We start from the raw sequence: 19173 nt of genomic DNA on the forward strand, positions 1-19173 counted from the left end.
AATCTGCACTTTTGTTACAGGAAAAAAAAGTACCTGATTTTACGGTTTCTGTTTTATGGAACCAGCAATCATGGTGACTTATGTTGGTCTGAATCGTGTAAAATGTGTGTGTTACAGGATGGAGTGGCATCCAGATGAGCCGGGACTTCAGCAGGTCCTTCAGCTCCTCAAAGACTCTCAATCGCCCAATACAGTCACACAGAGAGCTGTTCAACAAGTATCCTACATGGTTTTGTCAGTGTATTGTGTAAAGCAGGGGTCACCAACATTTCTGCAACTGTGAGCTACTTCATAGGTACAGAATAGTCTAAAGGGTTATCAATTAAAAAAACACTTCTTAGATACTAACTGTTCACGGTTTCATTTTAATTAGAGGCTATGATAATTAGGAAGGCTGGCAGTCACCTAAAAAAGAAAGAAATGTTTCAACATGCAACACTTTAAATATACAGTTTCATTTACATTTCATAGAAAATGATCATCTTCCTATTTTACTAGATACTAACAAACGTCTAAATAATTGTTTAACATACAACATTTGTAAAATGTAACAATTATATCATATTTTATATTATATATAACATACCACAACCCATACACCAAATCTGCAACTCTTAAAAACATGTGTAACAATGTTTCAGTGAAAATATACATTTAGATATCGTAATTTAATACTAAAACTTCATCACGTCCAGCAGTATTTAAATCTATTAAGTATTAACTGCATCTGTCATACGTATTTATTTTTGTGAGTTTGAATCCTGGAAAGTAAATCAGATTTCAGCTACTTTTTGCCCTCGGGCTTCGTGTTTGTGACCCCTGGTGTAAATCCTTTTATGTATTTCATATTTCCCCAATTCGGTTCTGCAATTTACCCTTTTCAGTTTGTGTTTCATTAGCCTACCCTAAATAGATGCAGTTAGTTGCTTTTAAACCTCGAAATTGTGCCAAACATGCTTAATACAGTTAATTAAGATATATATTGGTATTAATTTAACATCTTCTATGGCTGAAAGCACATAAGTTGTTGCACAAGATTTGGTGTAATTTTGTTTGCTAAACCTGTGAGACATACGGCCACCCATTTTAAGACAAAGTATTGTGGATAAGCGTGGCAATAAGCTATTGACTCATTTTTCCAAAGATTGCATTTAAATATGACATTGTTTTCTGCAGTTCTGGAAAATGTCGGGCCCAAATTGTGAATAGCGAGGAGCAGTTACTACATTAGGCCTCAAGATCAGTGTTTTTCTACCCTTTGGGAACATTTTCCACACTTTAAACGATGCGTCGTTCTTCGCTAACTTTGTCAGACACTAAAATTAACTTAAAATCATGGATTTTTTAGTATTTAAGTATGTAACTGAATTTCTCATGTAGTTTAGTAGTTTTTTTTTTTTTTGTACTAACCACAAAGTTTAATTTCATAGTATGTGTCCAATAAAAGTTTATATTGGAAGTTTAAGTTATTTTTTTGTAGAGGAACAATATTGTGTGAATGTCGGAGGTTTTTTTTTTTGTGTTGGTTTGTTCAAAATGGAGTCTGATAAAGACTTTAACTGAAGTAACAGAAACTTGAGCAACTCAACCAATTCCCTGACTTCAACAACTATCTCATCTTTGTCCTCACACGACTCAAAACAGAAGGTGAGTGTTCACACGATTCTTACTTGAAATAACATCCAAACAGTTACTGATCGAACGACATGAGTAATATTTCCTCACCAAAACTGATGGACAGTAAATAAGGGCTTTAAATGAACATTTCGGCACACGAATTGTCCCCCTTAAGCTGAGAGCTTTTCCGTAATTTTCAATTTTTTTTAGAGTGATATTGATGAGAAAAACTAAATGTTTAGACAAAAATAAGCAGAATTATTTCAACTTATTGTTTTGAAAATGGTACTTGGCCATTTTGGTCGTGGTCTTGAGGCCTGGTGAATCAGCAACCTATTAAAGTTAAATGACCATAGAAAGCTGTACACCAGCTGTTATGCAGACATGGAGCAGTGAGGAGGGCCAGGTGTTTGTAAATGCTTGTGGAAACGCATTAAAATACAGTTAAACTGTGATCATAGAGATACATTTAGGACTCAGGGCCTGCCCATAGACATGTTCTGTGCATTTGAGTCACCTCATCAGCTTCTGTCCTTTTAATTACCCCAAACCATTTAGCAACACAATCTCTAAATAGTTAGTATCAGACTGTCACTCAATAATGTAACTCACCACATTATTTTAAAATGCACTTTGTTAAAAAATATAAGAACTCAACTCAACATACTCAAGTTGGGCTGCATTTGTGGAATAATTGTAGATCGAAGAACTTTTTTGTGATTTATAGTCGTGGTTCCCACGTTCCTTAAAAAGCCTTAAAGGCATTAAATTCATGAATCTAAAAATAAGGCCTTAATTGTCAAGTCTTAAATCAATGTTTCAAAAGTCTTAAGATTTAAGACATATGATTTTATGATTGTAATTAGTCTCATGTTTCAAAATAAATGGCATTTTTTTTTTTTTTTTTTTAAATGCTTAGTTTACATTCTCAATCACCACAGTTTAACCAACTGCAATACAGTATGGAGTTGTAGCGGGACTCTGAAGATGCACTTCGACTTTTAACAACATGGGGAAATATGAATTTAAAGAAAATTGCGAGTCCAATGAAGACTTTTCTTACTGGTTTTTATTTTTTGTGTTTTTGTTGTTTCATATATTCCTGGCTATTTCTGTTGTCACCTTGTGTGTTTTGGGTGATTTTACTGTTATTTTGTGTGTTTATTTTGGGGGCTGCCAGTTGCATCAAAAAGTCATGAAAACTCTTGAATTTAATTGAACTGAAGCTGTAAGAACCCTGAAAGTAAAGTTTAGTTTTGATCTTCAACAAAGTCATTATTGCAGTGTATGACTTTTAATCCTATATTATAGAACTAAGATGGTGTTTTTTTTCCATACAAAGCACACCAGTGTGTTCACTTTTTAAATGCTCACTCTGATTTCTTTTCATCTTCTCAGATGAGCCGACGCGCTCCTTAAGCGGTCTGATCCTGAAGAACAATGTGAAGGCCCACTACCAGAATTTCCCCCCTACTGTGGCTGACTTCATCAAGCAGGAATGCCTCAACAACATTGGCGATACATCGCCACTCATCCGCGCCACCATTGGTGAGTTTGTGTTTGGTTCAGGTCGTGAACGATCCAATAATCTGCATTTCTATTGGTCCTCGTCCCTGGAGATGATGCATTATTCAAGCCTGATTACCCATGAAGGCTCTTGTATTCATACTGTCTGATCCAGAGCTGCTAAGATAAATTTCAGTAAAGTCACTTCAAAGTCCCTCATTTTAAAATAAGTTTTTTTTTTTTTTTTAGGCATCCTGATTACGACAATCGCCTCCAAGGGAGAACTACAAACATGGCCTGAGCTGCTACCTCAGCTCTGTAATCTGCTCAACTCAGAGGACTACAACACCTGCGAGGTTTGTGTTCTGTGTGAATACTGCTTTTTCTGTTCATTGTGTTGGGATTCATGTGAACTTACATAGATATGACACATTATTTAAATTTTAGACCTAAATAAAGCTTAGGTACAACAAAAAACATCACCTTTAGCCATTAACTGCACTTTTTAAATTGGTACATGGTTAGTCACCAGTCAAGAATAACTTTTTCTAATAATATAGAAAAGATTCATCTTTAAAGTGCAAGAAATATTTACATGTGTTTTGTTCTAGTCCTGAAAAGAAAAACATTATTAATTTAGGAATAAAGGAATTTGATGAATTGAAGCTTTTGGATTATACAGCCTTCCAACAGAATAATACAAATTATTTATTTTCCCCTGAAATCAATTACAATTACGTTCTCAATTATTAAAGTTCAAATACAATTAATCACAATTACTGAGCCTTTAATAAATAAACCCTTAAAACGTATCCTTCCTCTTGTGTTAGCTTTCTGTCAGCATCTCATATGAGATAAATCAGCTGTAAAATACACTAAGAAATATGATCTCTCATCCAATTGTTTTTCAGCTCTTGGTTACCTTGTTAGGCTTCCTGATCAATGAAAAAATTGGTATTAATGTTTTTGATGTGGGTGTTAAAGGCTTTTTTTCTGTCGATATAATGCAAGATTTCAACTTTCTTTTTAAAATGGTAAGATGATCCTAAAGAGAAGTGAAATGTAAACTTATATGAAAAGTATTTTAATGTTTCACTACATAGACCTATATGTAAACCATAGAACTATAACATCATTTTACATTTAATTACATTGTAAGTGAGTTTTTCATAGAATATTCATGATACTTACGAAGTCATTTGTTTAAACTCAATTACGATTACAGCACCATATTTTTTCAATTACATCCGATTTCTATTATAATTACGCCATGAATGTAAATAATTACCGATTACATGTAGGGCTGCTTGATTGTAGAAAAAAATAATAATCACAATTTTTTTTTTTAGTTATAATCGAAATCACAATATTTAAAACGATATTTGTTAAACAAAACGTTATTTATTTTTGTACAAAACAATGTAAAATATATTCTTTAAACCTAAATAAAAGTCTTTCAAACATTAAAATCAAGAGTTTTTGCTGCGTTTCTCCTGCCATGTTTCAAGACCGCTAGCAACAGCTTTCCTCGTGTTAGCCTGCTGGCTAGGCTAGCTTTAGCTTTGAGAGGGGTGGGGCAGAGGACCAACAATGCACATTGCGTTAAACAACTCGAAAGTTAATAATAACAATCTGTGTTTGACAAACTTTGTAGATATCTAAAATCGTGGAAGTTTGTTTAATTTAGCTAATAAAATATATGTAAAATTAAAAAAATAAATGAATAAATAATAGTTTTTTCTTGATTATGGTATTTTTGCAATTGTTGAGTGTAATCGAAATCGTACTTGGATTTCGATTAATTGCACAGCCTTAATTACATGATTACAATTATAGGATTTTTTTAGCTTTAAAATGTCATAACGTCTAAAACTGTATTCGTGATTCTAATTAAAAGTTTTAAATGTAAATGTTGTTTTTTAGGTGACTATGAACAGTAATTATTTTAATAATTTAACAATCATTGTTTGTGCTGATTTCAGTCGTCTTTGCTGCTGTGGTTTTTTCTGACACTGTCCCATTTTCTCCCCTGTGTCCTTGTGTGTTTACGTTTGATTTTTAAAGTCTCTCTGTGTATGTCCGTGTCTCAGGGTTCATTTGGCGCCCTGCAAAAGATCTGCGAGGACTCGACGGAGCTACTTGACAGCGACGCTCTGAACCGGCCCCTCAACATTATGATTCCCAAGTTCCTTCAGTTCTTCAAGCACTGCAGCCCTAAGATTAGGTACAGTCATATACACGTTTGCTTTTCCTTATTAGCATCTGGGTGTGATGCATAAGAACAACATCTGACTGACAATGATGGTGTTTGTATTCATACTGTCTGATCCAGATCATCATGTGACTAAAGCCATCACATTGATCTAAGTTCACTCAAGATAGAGCCATGGATTTTATTACATAATGTGAAAATGAATCCTGAAGGGTTGTTTTCTAAGTTGTTGCTCTGCTGTTTGAAAGCTAAAGCCTTTCATTATTTGAACTGTTTGCAGAGATAACAGTTGAAGCTTGTATTTCCAGAACATTCATCATGAAAGAGCAAATACTGTTCTTTGAGGCTTCATAAATGTTTTGGTTTTCAACCAATAATGCACTTTTAAAATGCATTTCACATTTTTATAGCGTTCTATCAAAAAGAATCCTCACTCAATCGTTGTTTCTATAACTTTGGGAAAATAAATGGCAACATAAAATCAAACCTTGAAATCAAGAAAATAATAAATATTAGATGAAGTGAAAATAATTAAATCCTATGTTTCATAATCCAGCATAAAAGCAGTCTGATTTTCCCCTTTCAAATTTAGATATGACTTTTGTTTGTTTTCATAATAAACACACGAATTTTAAAATATTACTAGCCATTCTGTGTGTTTTAATCATGTAAACCGCCACCTACGACCTCAACCAGCCCGTGTAGGATAAAAGGAACGTTACTTTCTGTTTGTACTGTATTTCCTCCTTACATGAGATAAGTAACTGTTAGAAACATTCAGATGTTTTAAAGCTTGCTTTTACTTTTTTCTGAAGCTCACTTATTTTTAGGGGTGTGAATTTTTTAACAACTAAATTCCGATTCTTGGGGTGACGATTCTTGATTAACAATCAATACTCTTCGTAACAAAGGGTGCCAAATATGATTATGTAAAAAGTTCTAGAGTGATCAAGTGATTTTAAAACTGTAAATGCACAAAGGCAAACTTTGGACAGAGGTAACTTTAATTTTGCTTCCCTTGCAAAATTTGACATTTCTTTGTCACTTAATATCAGTTTTCAAAATTAGGGATGTAACGATTCACTCAACTCCCGATACGATTCGATTCACGATACTGGGTTCACGATACGATTCTCTCACGATTTATTTTATAAAATGGGACTGTAGACAAATTTTTTTTGGGAAAAAAACTAGAAAATACTGTATTATTTTCCTTTTATTTTTCATTGTCTAAAGAATTCCTTGATAAACTATTCAAAACAATGCAATTTAACTAAAAATAAATCTTGAATGAAATAAATAAAGGAATAATACAAATGAAAATGAAGCCTATTAATTTAAATTCTGGTTCTAAAATAAACAATGCAAAACTGCATAATAGTTCTTTTTCTTTTAAAAGTGCAACTGAAAATGTATTTTGTGCCTTAACAATTAAACTTTAAAAAAAAAAAAAAAACCGTGATTGCACTAATTTACGTCATATTTGTTTGGACCAGTAGAGGGCGCTGGTAACACAGTGGTCGGTTGGCATGCAGATATCTTGCAGTGAAGAAGAGAAGCTATGCTAGCAGACAGAGCTAATAGAAAACATGACTTTTACAGATATTCAAGTAATAATACAGATATTCTTTCGGTGCTAAAGGGGTAATGAATCATTTATTAACATATTTAAGAGTAGAAGGCAGCCAGAAAGAAAGTATTAGCAGACTCCACCCGCCGCCTACACTTATGGATAGCGCCCTCTGCTGGTTAAAAAAAGTACTGCGATTCAATTTTCAGAAAATCGATATCAACCGTGATACCTATGAATCGATTTTTAACTGCCTTACGATTAATCGTTACATCCCTATTCAAAATAAAGCAGTCAAAAACTATAATACATAATACAAGTTTCTGTGGCTACGAAGTTTAACAAGTCAGTCACATCAAAAAATGTAACCGTTCTTACAGGAAAAGAAAACAATAAAATGAATTTTCATTTTATCAATACTGTTCTGTTTCTATTCTAATAAGTAAACATGAATATCCTCTTATTAGCTTCAACAGTAAATTTTAAAGAATGTTTTTAATTTAATATGAAAATGAAATATGAAATTTTAGCACCTGCTTCATTTATCAACAGATTAAATATAAATAAGTAAATCTCAATTTTATGAGACCACAATGCACCTTGACATTTTTACTGTTAAGTTCTAGGCAGCTGGATGATATTTACAAAATCTTATGAAAATGTCCAGACCCACGAGGACAAGCCTTTTGACTCATAACCTTTGTTTTTTTGTTTTTGTTGTTTTAAGGTCTCATGCTGTAGCCTGTGTGAACCAGTTCATCATTGGCAGAGCCCAGGCACTGATGGACAACATTGACACCTTTATAGAGGTGAAGAAACTGTGGTCTGAGCAGCGAGCTATTTGGGACCGTTTCTGCCATTCACGTTTCCCCCCGTATTAATTATTAATTATATAATTATTAACTCTAGTGTGTTTCTTGTTGTTCAGAGCTTGTTTGCGCTGGCAGCAGACGAGGACTGTGAGGTTCGGAAGAACGTCTGTCGAGCTCTGGTGATGCTCCTGGAGGTTCGCATCGACCGCCTCATCCCGCACATGCACAGCATTATCCAGGTACGTTTTAAAGGACATGTTGGCGTTCGTGCTAACATCCTTTTGAGTCTGTACATGATGAGAAACCCAGCTCATTGATATCTAATGATACACAATGTTCCTATTATCTCTGATTCACATTGAGTGAACCTTTCAGCATTGGTTTTCCTCCTTTTCCTATCTGAAACTAACGTATATTTTTCACCTGCAGTACATGCTGCAGCGAACCCAGGACCCCGATGAAAATGTAGCTCTGGAGGCCTGTGAGTTCTGGCTGACTTTAGCAGAGCAGCCCATTTGTAAGGAGATGCTTTCAGGACATTTGATGCAGTGAGTGGCTCATTTAGAGTTTTACAATGTGTGCATTGTTCTATTACTCAGACTTCCACCAGTTTAACTTATGTCATCGTCTGCTCTCCAATTCTAGACTGATCCCTATTCTAGTTAATGGAATGAAGTATTCAGAAATTGACATCATACTACTGAAGGTGAGCACCATCTTTGATTTCATTGACATTGAATTGTGTCATAAAAAGCTCATGTTTATGCCTGTATTCCAATGATAATAGTTACTGATTAAAATGTGTATCCATGTGGTTACTAAGTGTCTCCTCTTTCCATAGGGTGACGTAGAGGAGGACGAGGCGGTGCCCGACAGCGATCAGGACATCAAGCCTCGCTTCCACCGATCACGAACCGTCACACTACAGCACGAAGGAGGGGGTGGAGAGCAGGTAGACGACGACGATGACGACGATGATGATGACAACACACTGTCCGACTGGAACTTGAGTAAGTGATGAGTTATGCAGAACCAGTCAATAAGATGTGGAAGGTTGCTGTCCTGTGATGTTGCCATTCTGTTTACACTCAGTTTTTTTCTACTAAACTAAAATTGGCAGTATATTACTTTTTATTTTTCATTTTTTACAATTACAGAATAATACATCATTATCACACAAAATATGGATAAACGATGCAGAAAGCTCAAAAAGCTTATTTGATGCCTTTACCTAAATAGTAATCAGTAAAGAATGACAAAAAAAGAACTTGAAAAATGAATACCCTAAGATGAAAGGTTAAAATGACTAACATATAAAATTAAAATAACATCAAAAACAAGTGATTGTAAAGAGTTTGTGAATACTTAACTCAAATAATTCGACCGAATACTCATCCAACAATGAAAGCTTAGATTGAACACAAATAAAATATACCACAAAGCTAGTTAAGTGTAACCAAAAACGTCTTAAAACAAATCTTGTAACAATTCAAAGTCTTAGTTTTTTTGCAAGGTGTGAATAATTGTTCTATAATTTAGTGCCCCTATATTTTAATTCCAGTTGGCTTCTGCTAGGCATTTAGGAGGATGACGCTTGTAACTGTCTAGCAGTTTTCTCTTGGTCTGTAAATGTTTTACATTTCTACTAAAATGAGTGTGGGGATGTTTTCTTTTTTTTTTTCCACTTTGTCTGCACATGCTGTCAAAGGTCAACACTACAAGAAGTGCAATCTTTTTTAGACAGCAATGCATGTTTTGTTATTGCAATTAAATAAATGAATTTATTTTATTGCATAATTGTGACCATCACCAGGAAGGGTAAAAAAAAACACTTTATTTAAGGGAGAATATAAAAAGAGAGGGCAGTGTTACACCTGGGTGAGGGGGTGGAGGGGGAAGGGACCAGGGAGGAAGGGTGCGGAAGAGTTCATTATTGTAAAGTGAGGGTGAGATGTGAAGTTGTAGGCATGAGGCTTAGGTATAATAGTGGTGGCTGTGGACAGAGGGAAGGAGTGAGTGGTAGTACCTAAAACAGGTATTTGGGATCAACATGTCTAAAGTTAAGCCCACTACAAGTTTTATCCCACAGTCCAAGGCATGCCAGTGCATCGTGGACAGATATATGTGCAAAAAACCGCCACTGCAAAACTAAGCGCTGCTGCGGACCTGATGATGCAGCCAGGCTAGCAGAAAGAGCGGGGGCCAGGGAGCCCAGACAACCCCCCCACGGCCAAGCAGCCCTCCAGACGCCCCCAGGACACCAAGCCGAGAGGCAGCCACTGCCCCCCACATACACACCCGAGAAAGCACCAAGGAGCCGAGAACCCAGCGCACCCCGTGTGGGGATGTTTTCTAAAGTTGTGGTAGTCATGTTGCTCTAAATAACCAATTGTTATCGGGGTTGACTGCGTTTCATGCAAACATAAATAAATCTCACTTCACGTTCACCCTGCTGTTATTCATTTGTGAACAATTATTGTCAGTGTGCCTGAATTGATCCAAATCAGGTTGTCCAAACCGGGTCCTGAAAAGCCATCAGTCCAGCGGGTTTTAGACGTGCTGCAGAGCTGTTTGATGACATTTCATCTGGTTCTGGAGTGTAGGAGCAAGGAGATGTCTAAAAGCTGCTGCATTAGTGGCACTTAAGGACTGCTTTGGAAACCCCTGAACTAAATTGCCTTCTGCAGGTCAAAAGGATAATTTCACAAAATTAAATTTCACAATCCTTGTTTCTTTGTAGGAAAGTGCTCGGCTGCGGCACTCGACGTCCTGGCGAACGTGTTCCGTGACGAGCTACTTCCTCACCTGCTGCCGCTCCTCAAGGGTCTGCTCTTCCACCCCGACTGGGTCGTCAAGGAGTCTGGTATCCTGGTTCTTGGGGCCATAGCAGAAGGTAAGAGTTCCTCTTTAATATACAAAGTGCTTCACATTTTCTTTCTGCTTCCAAAAACTGTTTTCCAGAACAGTTTTACACACTTAAGAGCAACAGCTCTATGAACACCGAGCATTCACAGCAGTATTCATCTAACACGGTTTTTAAAACGGTCAACCTGGCATTTCCAAGTTTGTGTCAGATTATTTTACTAAAGGCTCTGTAGCTTCAGATTTGTGTCTAGAGCTGCAAGACCTCTAAAAGTTGCATACACCAGTCAGGGTTGTGGTCAAATATTATTGTAACCATGTATTTGATAATCAATCACAATTATTACCTAATTGTAATATTAAAAAAATCTGCAGCTGTTGTAATCATAATTTGTAATTGGCATAAAAATTCTATTAAAACTTTTAATTATAATTTAATTTATCACAAACCTGGGGAACCATTTTACAGTTCTTTGGCTTACACATATGTAGTTAACAATTTTTAAAATGTTTCTTATCAACTTTTCTCTACCAGTAAATCTTAAAAAATTATTTGACCATTTAAAAAAATAAATAAATACATTTGCGACGCTATACTTACAGAAAAAAGGTTTAGCACTAAAAATATTAATACCAATATTTTCATTGATTAGGTAGCCTGCTAAATGAAGGCCGGGGCGTAACATCTGGATATGATGAAACACCCAGCTCATTGATACAAAATGATGCAATTTGTTCCTATGTTTCTGATCCAGATGATGTTTTCCTCACGTATGCGATCTGAAGTGTTTGGATGTTGTGTTCGGACTGATAAAAACCGCCTGTGTTTGCTTTAACTTCTACGTCTCTTTAGGCAGTAATTCTGTATTCAGAGTTGCATAGTCTAATGTATAAATAATGTGATACATTTAATGAAAAGAGTTAAAATATCTGCATCACTAATCACAATGACAGCATGGTCTGTATTGGTATCCTCTGAATCAGGTTTAACTTTGCATCAAGTGAATTAGCTTCAAGGTTCATAGCTAATTAGGTAATTAGATGATAGATATGTTTAGTGTGTTTTACTGACACATGGGTCAAAAGTGACCCGTTATCATAAGAGATGCCAACACAAGAGGAAGGTTAAGTTTTATGGGGTTTTTTATTTGAGGATCAGTAAATGTTAATAATTTTAATTGAGCTTTAGTAATGAAGAATGCAATAGTAATTGCATTTTGGGAAAAATAGTAATTGTAATGAAAATCGTAATCAGAGAAAAATTGCTGGTCATGAGGGGTCGGTATTGCCAGGTACCTCACGATACATTGCAGGAAATTTCATTCACGATGCATCTCGATATTGGTCACTGAAGAAATTCAGAAATTATCTACTGCACGGAATCCATTTCAAAGGAATTACAAAACATTGTCAATTAATTTCACATGAATGACAGCCAAGTAAAGCAGTGTATACTGCGGTGGCTCTGCTTAAAACACAGTGTAAATATCCACTCACCTATTGTCTCATTGTACTGTCGCATGAACCCCAACCCTGAACCAGTTCTTGAAGATTATGTATCATGTCTTTCTCTCCAGGCTGCATGCAGGGAATGGTTCCCTACCTGCCAGAGCTCATCCCTCACCTCATTCAATGCTTGTGTGACAAGAAGGCCCTGGTGCGCTCCATTGCTTGCTGGACTTTGAGTCGCTATGCACACTGGGTGGTCTCCCAGCCCCCCGATTCCTACCTCAAACCTCTCATGACGGAGCTCCTGAAACGAATCCTGGACGGTAACAAGAGGGTACAGGAAGCAGCCTGCAGGTGAGCAGCCGCACACCTCATCTCAGCTCTTCACTGTCGTGTGTGTAGATGTGATGAAAAACCCAGCTCATTGATACCAATGATAAAATTGTTCCCAAATCATTTCTGATCTTCACTCTACACCTGCCATGTGATCCTCTGGTTATGGAGATAAACTAATTGAGCTCCAATCTCTGTTGTTCTCAGTGCATTTGCCACTCTGGAGGAAGAGGCGTGCACAGAGCTGGTCCCATACCTGAGCTTCATCTTGGACACGTTGGTCTTTGCCTTTGGGAAATACCAACACAAGAATCTGCTCATTCTGTATGATGCCATCGGCACTCTGGCAGATTCAGTGGGCCATCACCTCAATCAGCCTGTAAGTGGAACACAAACATGTTTACTTCCGATGTGTACCAGGGGCTCAGGAATTGACATATCCTCCAATATTTGTATTAAAGCTTATAAACAACATTGGAAATAATGTTCATCTGCATGATATTTTCTGCTCAACAGGAGTATATTCAGAAGTTGATGCCCCCTCTCATTGCCAAGTGGAACGAACTGAAGGATGAAGACAAAGACCTGTTCCCTCTTCTTGAGGTAAACCTTTCTGACCATATTTCTTTTTGTTGATTGATTTGTATCATTACATGAGTTCAGTAATTGACCGTGTCATCAAAATCTTTGCAGTGTCTGTCGTCAGTAGCCACTGCCCTGCAGAGTGGCTTTCTGCCTTACTGTGAGCCCGTCTATCAGCGCTGTGTCACACTAGTCCAAAAGACTCTAGCTCAGGCTATGGTGAGCATGCTAACACACAATGACAAGATGTTCGGTGATTTGTTTTTTTTTTTTTTTTTTTTTTTTTTTTTTCAGCACCTAAAAAGGTTTGTGAACTCTTGTTGTCTTGTGCAGATGTACAACCAGCACCCAGACCAGTATGAAGCTCCTGACAAGGACTTTATGATCGTGGCTCTGGACCTGCTCAGCGGACTGGCTGAGGGTTTGGGAGGCAGCGTGGAGCAGCTCGTCGCCCGCTCCAACATCATGACTCTGCTCTTCCAGTGCATGCAGGTATGAAGGAGTGTGTCCATGTTTTACTCAAACACATACCGTATTTTCCCCCTTATAGAACCCTATTTTTTTCATTTAAATTTGAGGGTACGACCAATACTACACCGGTCGGATCGGCCGATATGTAGCATTTTATGCCACTACTACAGTGCCTGTCGAAAGTATGTATTCATGTGGGAGCTTAGGTAGAGTTGTCAATTATGGCCAAGTGAGTGTGTTTGAAGGTTGTATGTACAAAGAGGTGTACATACTCTCGTGTTATAAAGGGCTATATTTGTGGGTGCAAAGTAAAATAGCATGTGCGATTTCTCTGGTTTAATTCTATGGGACATGCGCATGATAAATTAATAAAGTTTGCACCAATGCGGAGGTTGAGGTAGAATCTGAAAAAAGACGCATACATTCGTACAAATAAAACAATTTATTTAGCATTTAACATTTCTTATTGCATGGGTGCTTATCTTCTGCGCGTGTTATTGTGGTTAGTGCTGTTTATTGTCGATGCTGTTAAAACCTTTCCTCTTTGTGGTTGGGAGGACACACGGGCGATCTGTACTCTCGACTAGAGGGTGCTTCTCCTCCGGAGTTAACGCCCCTACACCCCTCATGCTCTTTAAAGATGGTACCGCTAAGAAATAACATGCCACACTCTCACACGCACCTGAATTTCAAATAACCATGAAATATAAGTTAAAATAACAGTTTTAATATTGACCTTTTTTAAAACCTGCATACAAACTGCAACACAGCGACGTCCTAAACCATAACGGGATGTACCACAATTGAAACCAGGAGCCATAATCTAAAAATAAACTTTTTGCAACACCAAATAAGTCCGAAATAATGGAAGCACACACTCTGGCTATGTGCAAGTTGTTAAAGTTTCAGCTCGATTAGACACCGTGTCAGGGAGATATGCATTGCACGCACACAGACGTTCCTTGTATTTATAGATAAATTAATGTGATCAGCTGTAATATTTTATTAGCCGATCAATGACGTCATTGTTGTGATGAAACTTTCTGTAGATCCTCTCATTGCATTGTTTTATAGTCTCATTTACACCGAAGAGTTGTTTGTTTTTACATGAGACTGCTTTATTTCAGTCATTTGTGCACAAAGGTGGAAACTTATGAGAAAAATGTCAATCGGTTTGAGTGGAGAGTGCTGAGCGCTGTACTTTTCTAGTCTACTGGCTCTGTGTGTATGTCCCCCACCTCAGCTGTGCACCTGTGAATACGGACGATAAGCAACAGCAGGTTTTTCGATGCCACAGTCAAGAAATATGTCTTTGCTCCGCTAATGCTGATGAAAGCTTCATGTAGTTCCAGTTTGTCTCGTCTTCAGATAGTGATCGGAAGACGATGGGGTCTAACTTCACTCTGGGGGCCAAAGCTACCCTCAGCTTCAGGGTTAACTCCCACACTTCACAGCAGTCATTGAGTATGACATGGGACTCTGGTTCAATTCAATTTGCAAATCACTCAAACGGTATACAGCTTATGATCCACCTGCTTTGTTCACACACGCTCCCTCACTCCGCACACTAGTCACGCGACCAGCACATTCATTTGCTGTTAAAGGGCCACACACCCACACATATACTGACAACAAATGGTATGTTCAGGTCCTGCATGGAAATTCTTCAACTCTTCCACTCCCTCACAGTCAAAAGGCTCCGTTTAGGTCCCGAAAAACGTCACCGTTTGATTTTCCATGAATCTGTATCAGGTAGTACCAAAGGAATTTGATGGGTACCTTAAAAAAAAAAAAAACCTGTATTCAAATGATCGATCGGTAAAAAAATTTTTTTAAAACTCCCTGATCTCGTAAAGCCTACTGAGAAGCGCTCCATGTGTGGGTCTTTTAGTTAGTTGCACACATGTCCAGTGAAAGCGGGTTTCGGTAGGCAGAATATTACTGACAGTCACCCCTACATTGGAATGACTGAAGTGTAACTGAACATCACGGTGAACTGAACGTTTAAAAACAAGCTTCAGATAATGTAGGAAAAGGGAAAGCTTTAATAACTTTAATTTAATTAGCTTTAATAACAGGACGGATGCAGGACGGTGTCTCAGTGGAAGGAAATTAAGAGTGAGTGACAACAGAAGACATACATCTGTTGAATAATTGTTTTTATTTTCTGTGCCTGAAATAAGATGTTAGCTGAAATAAAAAGCAAATGCTGGTAATAAATGGGAGTTTCTGGACTGGAGAGCGGTGCTGGCTCCTATGCATTTACAGTGGGAAGAGCGAATAAAAAGTACAATAAGGTTTAAAATGTTGGATATCTTAGCCAGTTTTTAATAGTAAGAAATTATAAAAATGGCATAAAGTTGTCAACTTATCACGCTTAGGTTTGTTCAGGAGCGATCAGTGCTGCTGGATTCACAGCAAAGCTTACGTAACTGACACGTACACCACACATCTGGATATGATGAAACACCCAGCTCATTGATACAAAATGATGCAATTTGTTCCTATGTTTCTGATCCAGATGATGCTTTCCTAACGTGTGCAAAGTGTTTGAATGTTGTGCCTGTGTAACGGTGCAATCTTTACATTGATTTTTTTTGGAAAATTGCTAACTTATTGAAATGCAGCCAATAGAGGAGTGTGACCAATAGCCTTGAGAATAGTGTAATTAAGATCCAAAGACTGTGACTGAAAGTCTGTTGATCTGTCACAGGACACAATGCCTGAGGTCAGGCAAAGCTCCTTCGCTCTGCTGGGAGATCTAACCAAGGCCTGTTTTCTGCATGTCAAGCCCTGCATTGGTGAGTGTGGTACATGCACCAGCTTTGACAGTGAACACAGTGTTAAATTATGTCACTCTGTTTCCGTTTCAGCCGAATTCATGCCTATCCTTGGGCTCAACCTTAATCCAGAGTTTATCTCGGTGTGCAACAACGCAACCTGGGCCATCGGAGAGATCTCCATGCAAATGGGTAAGAAGCAAATCTATGTGAACCTTCTGCTTTTTCTTTATAGCCTGCTAACTGAATGCCGGGCGTAACATCTGGATATGATGAAACACCCAGCTCATTGATACAAAATGATGCAATTTGTTCCTATGTTTCTGATCCAGATGATGTTTTCCTCACGTATGCGATCTGAAGTGTTTGCATGTTGTGTTCGGACTGATAAAAACTGCCTGTGTGTTCTTTAACTTCTACGTCTCTTTACGCAGTAATGCTGTATTCAGAGGTGCATAGTCTAATGTATAAATAATGTGATACATTTAATGAAAAGAGTTGAAATATCTGCATCACTAATCACAATGACAGCATGGTCTGTATTGGTATCCTCTGGATCAGGTTTAACTTTGCGTCAAGTGAATTAGCTTCAAGGTTCATAGACTATATATATATATATATTATTTATTTATTAAAAGGACAGTGATGATTTGATCTCTGCCCGGTAACAATGAGATTTATTTGAAAGTTGACTAAGTATTATAGGCTTGTTTTTTACATTATTAAACTTTTCTAGTGCTGTCTTTAATTTAGTTCAATGTACGCTCACATGTTTAATTGATTTCTTTTCAAATCAATGGAGCGAATGTTTTGGATGAAAGCAGTTGTTAAATGTATGTAGTAAAATAGTTTTCAGTCCTCTGATAAACTGTACTTTTTTAAAATTAAAATAAAACTAGTGAAAATAATCAAAGTCCGGAAAAAGTTTGGTCCATGCATAAATGGTTCAGTTATCTCAAATGTGTGGGTTGCGACCCCCGGTTTGGCCGATGATAAAGAAGGTGAACCACTCAAATCATAAACTAAAGCTTATAAGTACAAAGCTTTTTTCAACACAACAAAATGTTTATATCTAAAAAAAAAAAAAAAAAAAACTTATCATAAATAAGCTCTTTATTGTCTTTAATGTATGTTTTTATTAAATGGAATATATTACATATCTTTTCTTAGCTACATTACACTGACATTTGGTCTCTGGTATTCTCAGGGTCTCAGTGGTGGCAGTTTAGTCTTAGTTACACATTTTAAAGAGGATAGAAATTTTAGAAATGTATTTCCCCCAAATGACTGAAATATTTCATTTTTTTATAAATATAAACTTGGGTAGTTGCTGCATTGAGTCATTCTTTCCATCAGGTCTAAATATCTTTATAGTGTTGAGGTATTCATCATTGTGAAGCAATTCAGCAGCTATCTTGTCTTAAAATTGGTTCTTGTCACTGGAGTGCGTCTTGATCCCTGTTTGTAGTTGTATTGCGTGTCATGGGTTTTAACGCACCTTGCAAGCGATGACATGGCGGCAGCAGCGTGCTGATTGATTGAGTGAGCATGTCTCCAGTGATAGTGCACGCATGCCCTGGCAGCAACTCCGTCAAACTGTGATGTTCTTACAGGCTCAGGTGTGAAGCAGCAAACAGGGAGTGTTCCAGGTGAGCGTAGAAGGAAACATCAAGCTGTTGGTGTTTTTTTTTTTTTTTTTTTTTTTTTTGTTTAGACCCTTCGTTAAAAGGATGTTAAATATGACATGTTGTAAAACATGTGGCACGCCATAGTTACACACACACGCACACAGTAGAGCTTTAATCGGGCCAAAAAAAATCGACCCGGCCCGAGAGAACACAGCCCGAACCTGTCCGAAAAAAATGAAGCCGATGTCTCTGTAAGGCTGAACATGCTTCAAGTCAACGGTGTTCACATCTGTGCGTGTGCATGTGGAACGATTCGTTGCGAGTTTTAGAAACATGACGAGCAGCTTCATGTTCCACTACGTCTGGCTGAAGCACGTTTATATTGGATGGTGCACACAGGCAGCATCGGGGACAGCTAAGTGGCTGCAGGGGTCCTCGGGTAAAGACGGGAGCATCTGAGCAAATCGCCTGTATTTAATAGACTGTGCTGTTGATGTATGTGTTTCTGGGTTATTCATATTAAGAATAGAGTTAAAACAACCTGTGCACGCCTGGAAGTCCCTTTTGTGTCCAAGTGTGCAACAGTTATTACGACGGTACCGATTAAAAAGAGAGAAAAAAGAAATCAGAAAATCCCCCCTACGCTGCTGAAAACTGAGCATGGGGGGTGCTATTGCTCCACGTCGCACTGGCGAGAACCCTCGTGGTAAAACATAATTGTTCCACAGAAAGCCACAGGAAATCATTCCTGCCTGTAGCGATCAAACTGTACAAGGCATCTCTGTAACCCGACAGCTTTGATCAATGCATATATCTGTATTAAAATTGGATTATTCATCTTTTGTTTTACTACTGTGATCTGTGCACTTGTATTTAAAACTTATTTAATTAACAGTGTTTTTTTTTTTTGTTTTTTTTTACTGAATTATGTACTGGTTTGTCTCTTCTTTTCTTTGTTTAGTGTTTATTCTTTTTATTTGTAATATTTTTCTGAGCGGCTGTAACACAAATAATTTCCCCTTGGCATAAATAAAATACTTCTGATTCTGATTACAAACTAGTCATAAAATGTAACATAATAGCAAGTGATGAGATTGTGATTTCTTCAAAGACTTTAATTGAACAATGTAAGAAAAAATGTATCTTTAAATTAGTAGTATTTTTTGTTTTTGTATTGTTTTTTGAGGAAGCAGCCATAGAATGCTTTAAGACCATTTGTTTGTAAATTTGTGTGATTAAGAGCAAAAAAATACTATCTTTTTTTCCCTTTTTCTAATGCCCAGGTTTGTTTTATATATAAAAAATATTACAGTACTTTCACTTTGTGTTCACATTCCTTTCAGCTTTTTTA

The 19173-nt window shown here is 37.2% G+C and overlaps 1 protein-coding gene and 2 non-coding genes across 7 annotated transcripts in view; all 3 read left to right on the forward strand.

The window, feature by feature from the left end:
* LOC114468245 (transportin-2-like) overlaps window positions 1-19173 on the forward strand; it is a 30446-nt gene that overhangs the window by 4393 nt on the left and 6880 nt on the right. For 3 of the 5 annotated variants that reach the window (XM_028455029.1, XM_028455030.1, XM_028455032.1), the window contains exons 2-20: window positions 118-217; window positions 1572-1647; window positions 3016-3165; window positions 3373-3479; window positions 5214-5347; window positions 7633-7714; window positions 7834-7956; window positions 8147-8265; window positions 8363-8423; window positions 8559-8727; window positions 10458-10610; window positions 12157-12382; window positions 12569-12740; window positions 12878-12964; window positions 13055-13162; window positions 13277-13435; window positions 16128-16215; window positions 16288-16386; window positions 17808-17843. In XM_028455029.1, coding sequence (XP_028310830.1) covers window positions 119-217; window positions 1572-1647; window positions 3016-3165; window positions 3373-3479; window positions 5214-5347; window positions 7633-7714; window positions 7834-7956; window positions 8147-8265; window positions 8363-8423; window positions 8559-8727; window positions 10458-10610; window positions 12157-12382; window positions 12569-12740; window positions 12878-12964; window positions 13055-13162; window positions 13277-13435; window positions 16128-16215; window positions 16288-16386; window positions 17808-17843 — 2248 coding nt within the window. In that variant the 5' untranslated portion in view covers window position 118. Of the gene's footprint in view, window positions 1-117; window positions 218-1571; window positions 1648-3015; window positions 3166-3371; window positions 3480-5187; window positions 5348-7632; window positions 7715-7833; window positions 7957-8146; window positions 8266-8362; window positions 8424-8558; window positions 8728-10457; window positions 10611-12156; window positions 12383-12568; window positions 12741-12877; window positions 12965-13054; window positions 13163-13276; window positions 13436-16127; window positions 16216-16287; window positions 16387-17807; window positions 17844-19173 lie in introns of those variants that run through there. The other 2 variants (XM_028455033.1, XM_028455034.1) reach the window with 2 other exon arrangements.
* On the forward strand, window positions 3231-3298 carry LOC114469094 (small nucleolar RNA SNORD41). The gene has a single exon (XR_003674720.1). It is a non-coding gene; the product is annotated as a small nucleolar RNA SNORD41 (small nucleolar RNA).
* On the forward strand, window positions 5386-5455 carry LOC114469095 (small nucleolar RNA SNORD41). Its single transcript, XR_003674721.1, has one exon. It is a non-coding gene; the product is annotated as a small nucleolar RNA SNORD41 (small nucleolar RNA).

This window comes from Gouania willdenowi, chromosome 8, assembly GCF_900634775.1.
Source record: "Gouania willdenowi chromosome 8, fGouWil2.1, whole genome shotgun sequence".
In the NCBI taxonomy this organism is placed as follows: domain Eukaryota; kingdom Metazoa; phylum Chordata; class Actinopteri; order Blenniiformes; family Gobiesocidae; genus Gouania; species Gouania willdenowi.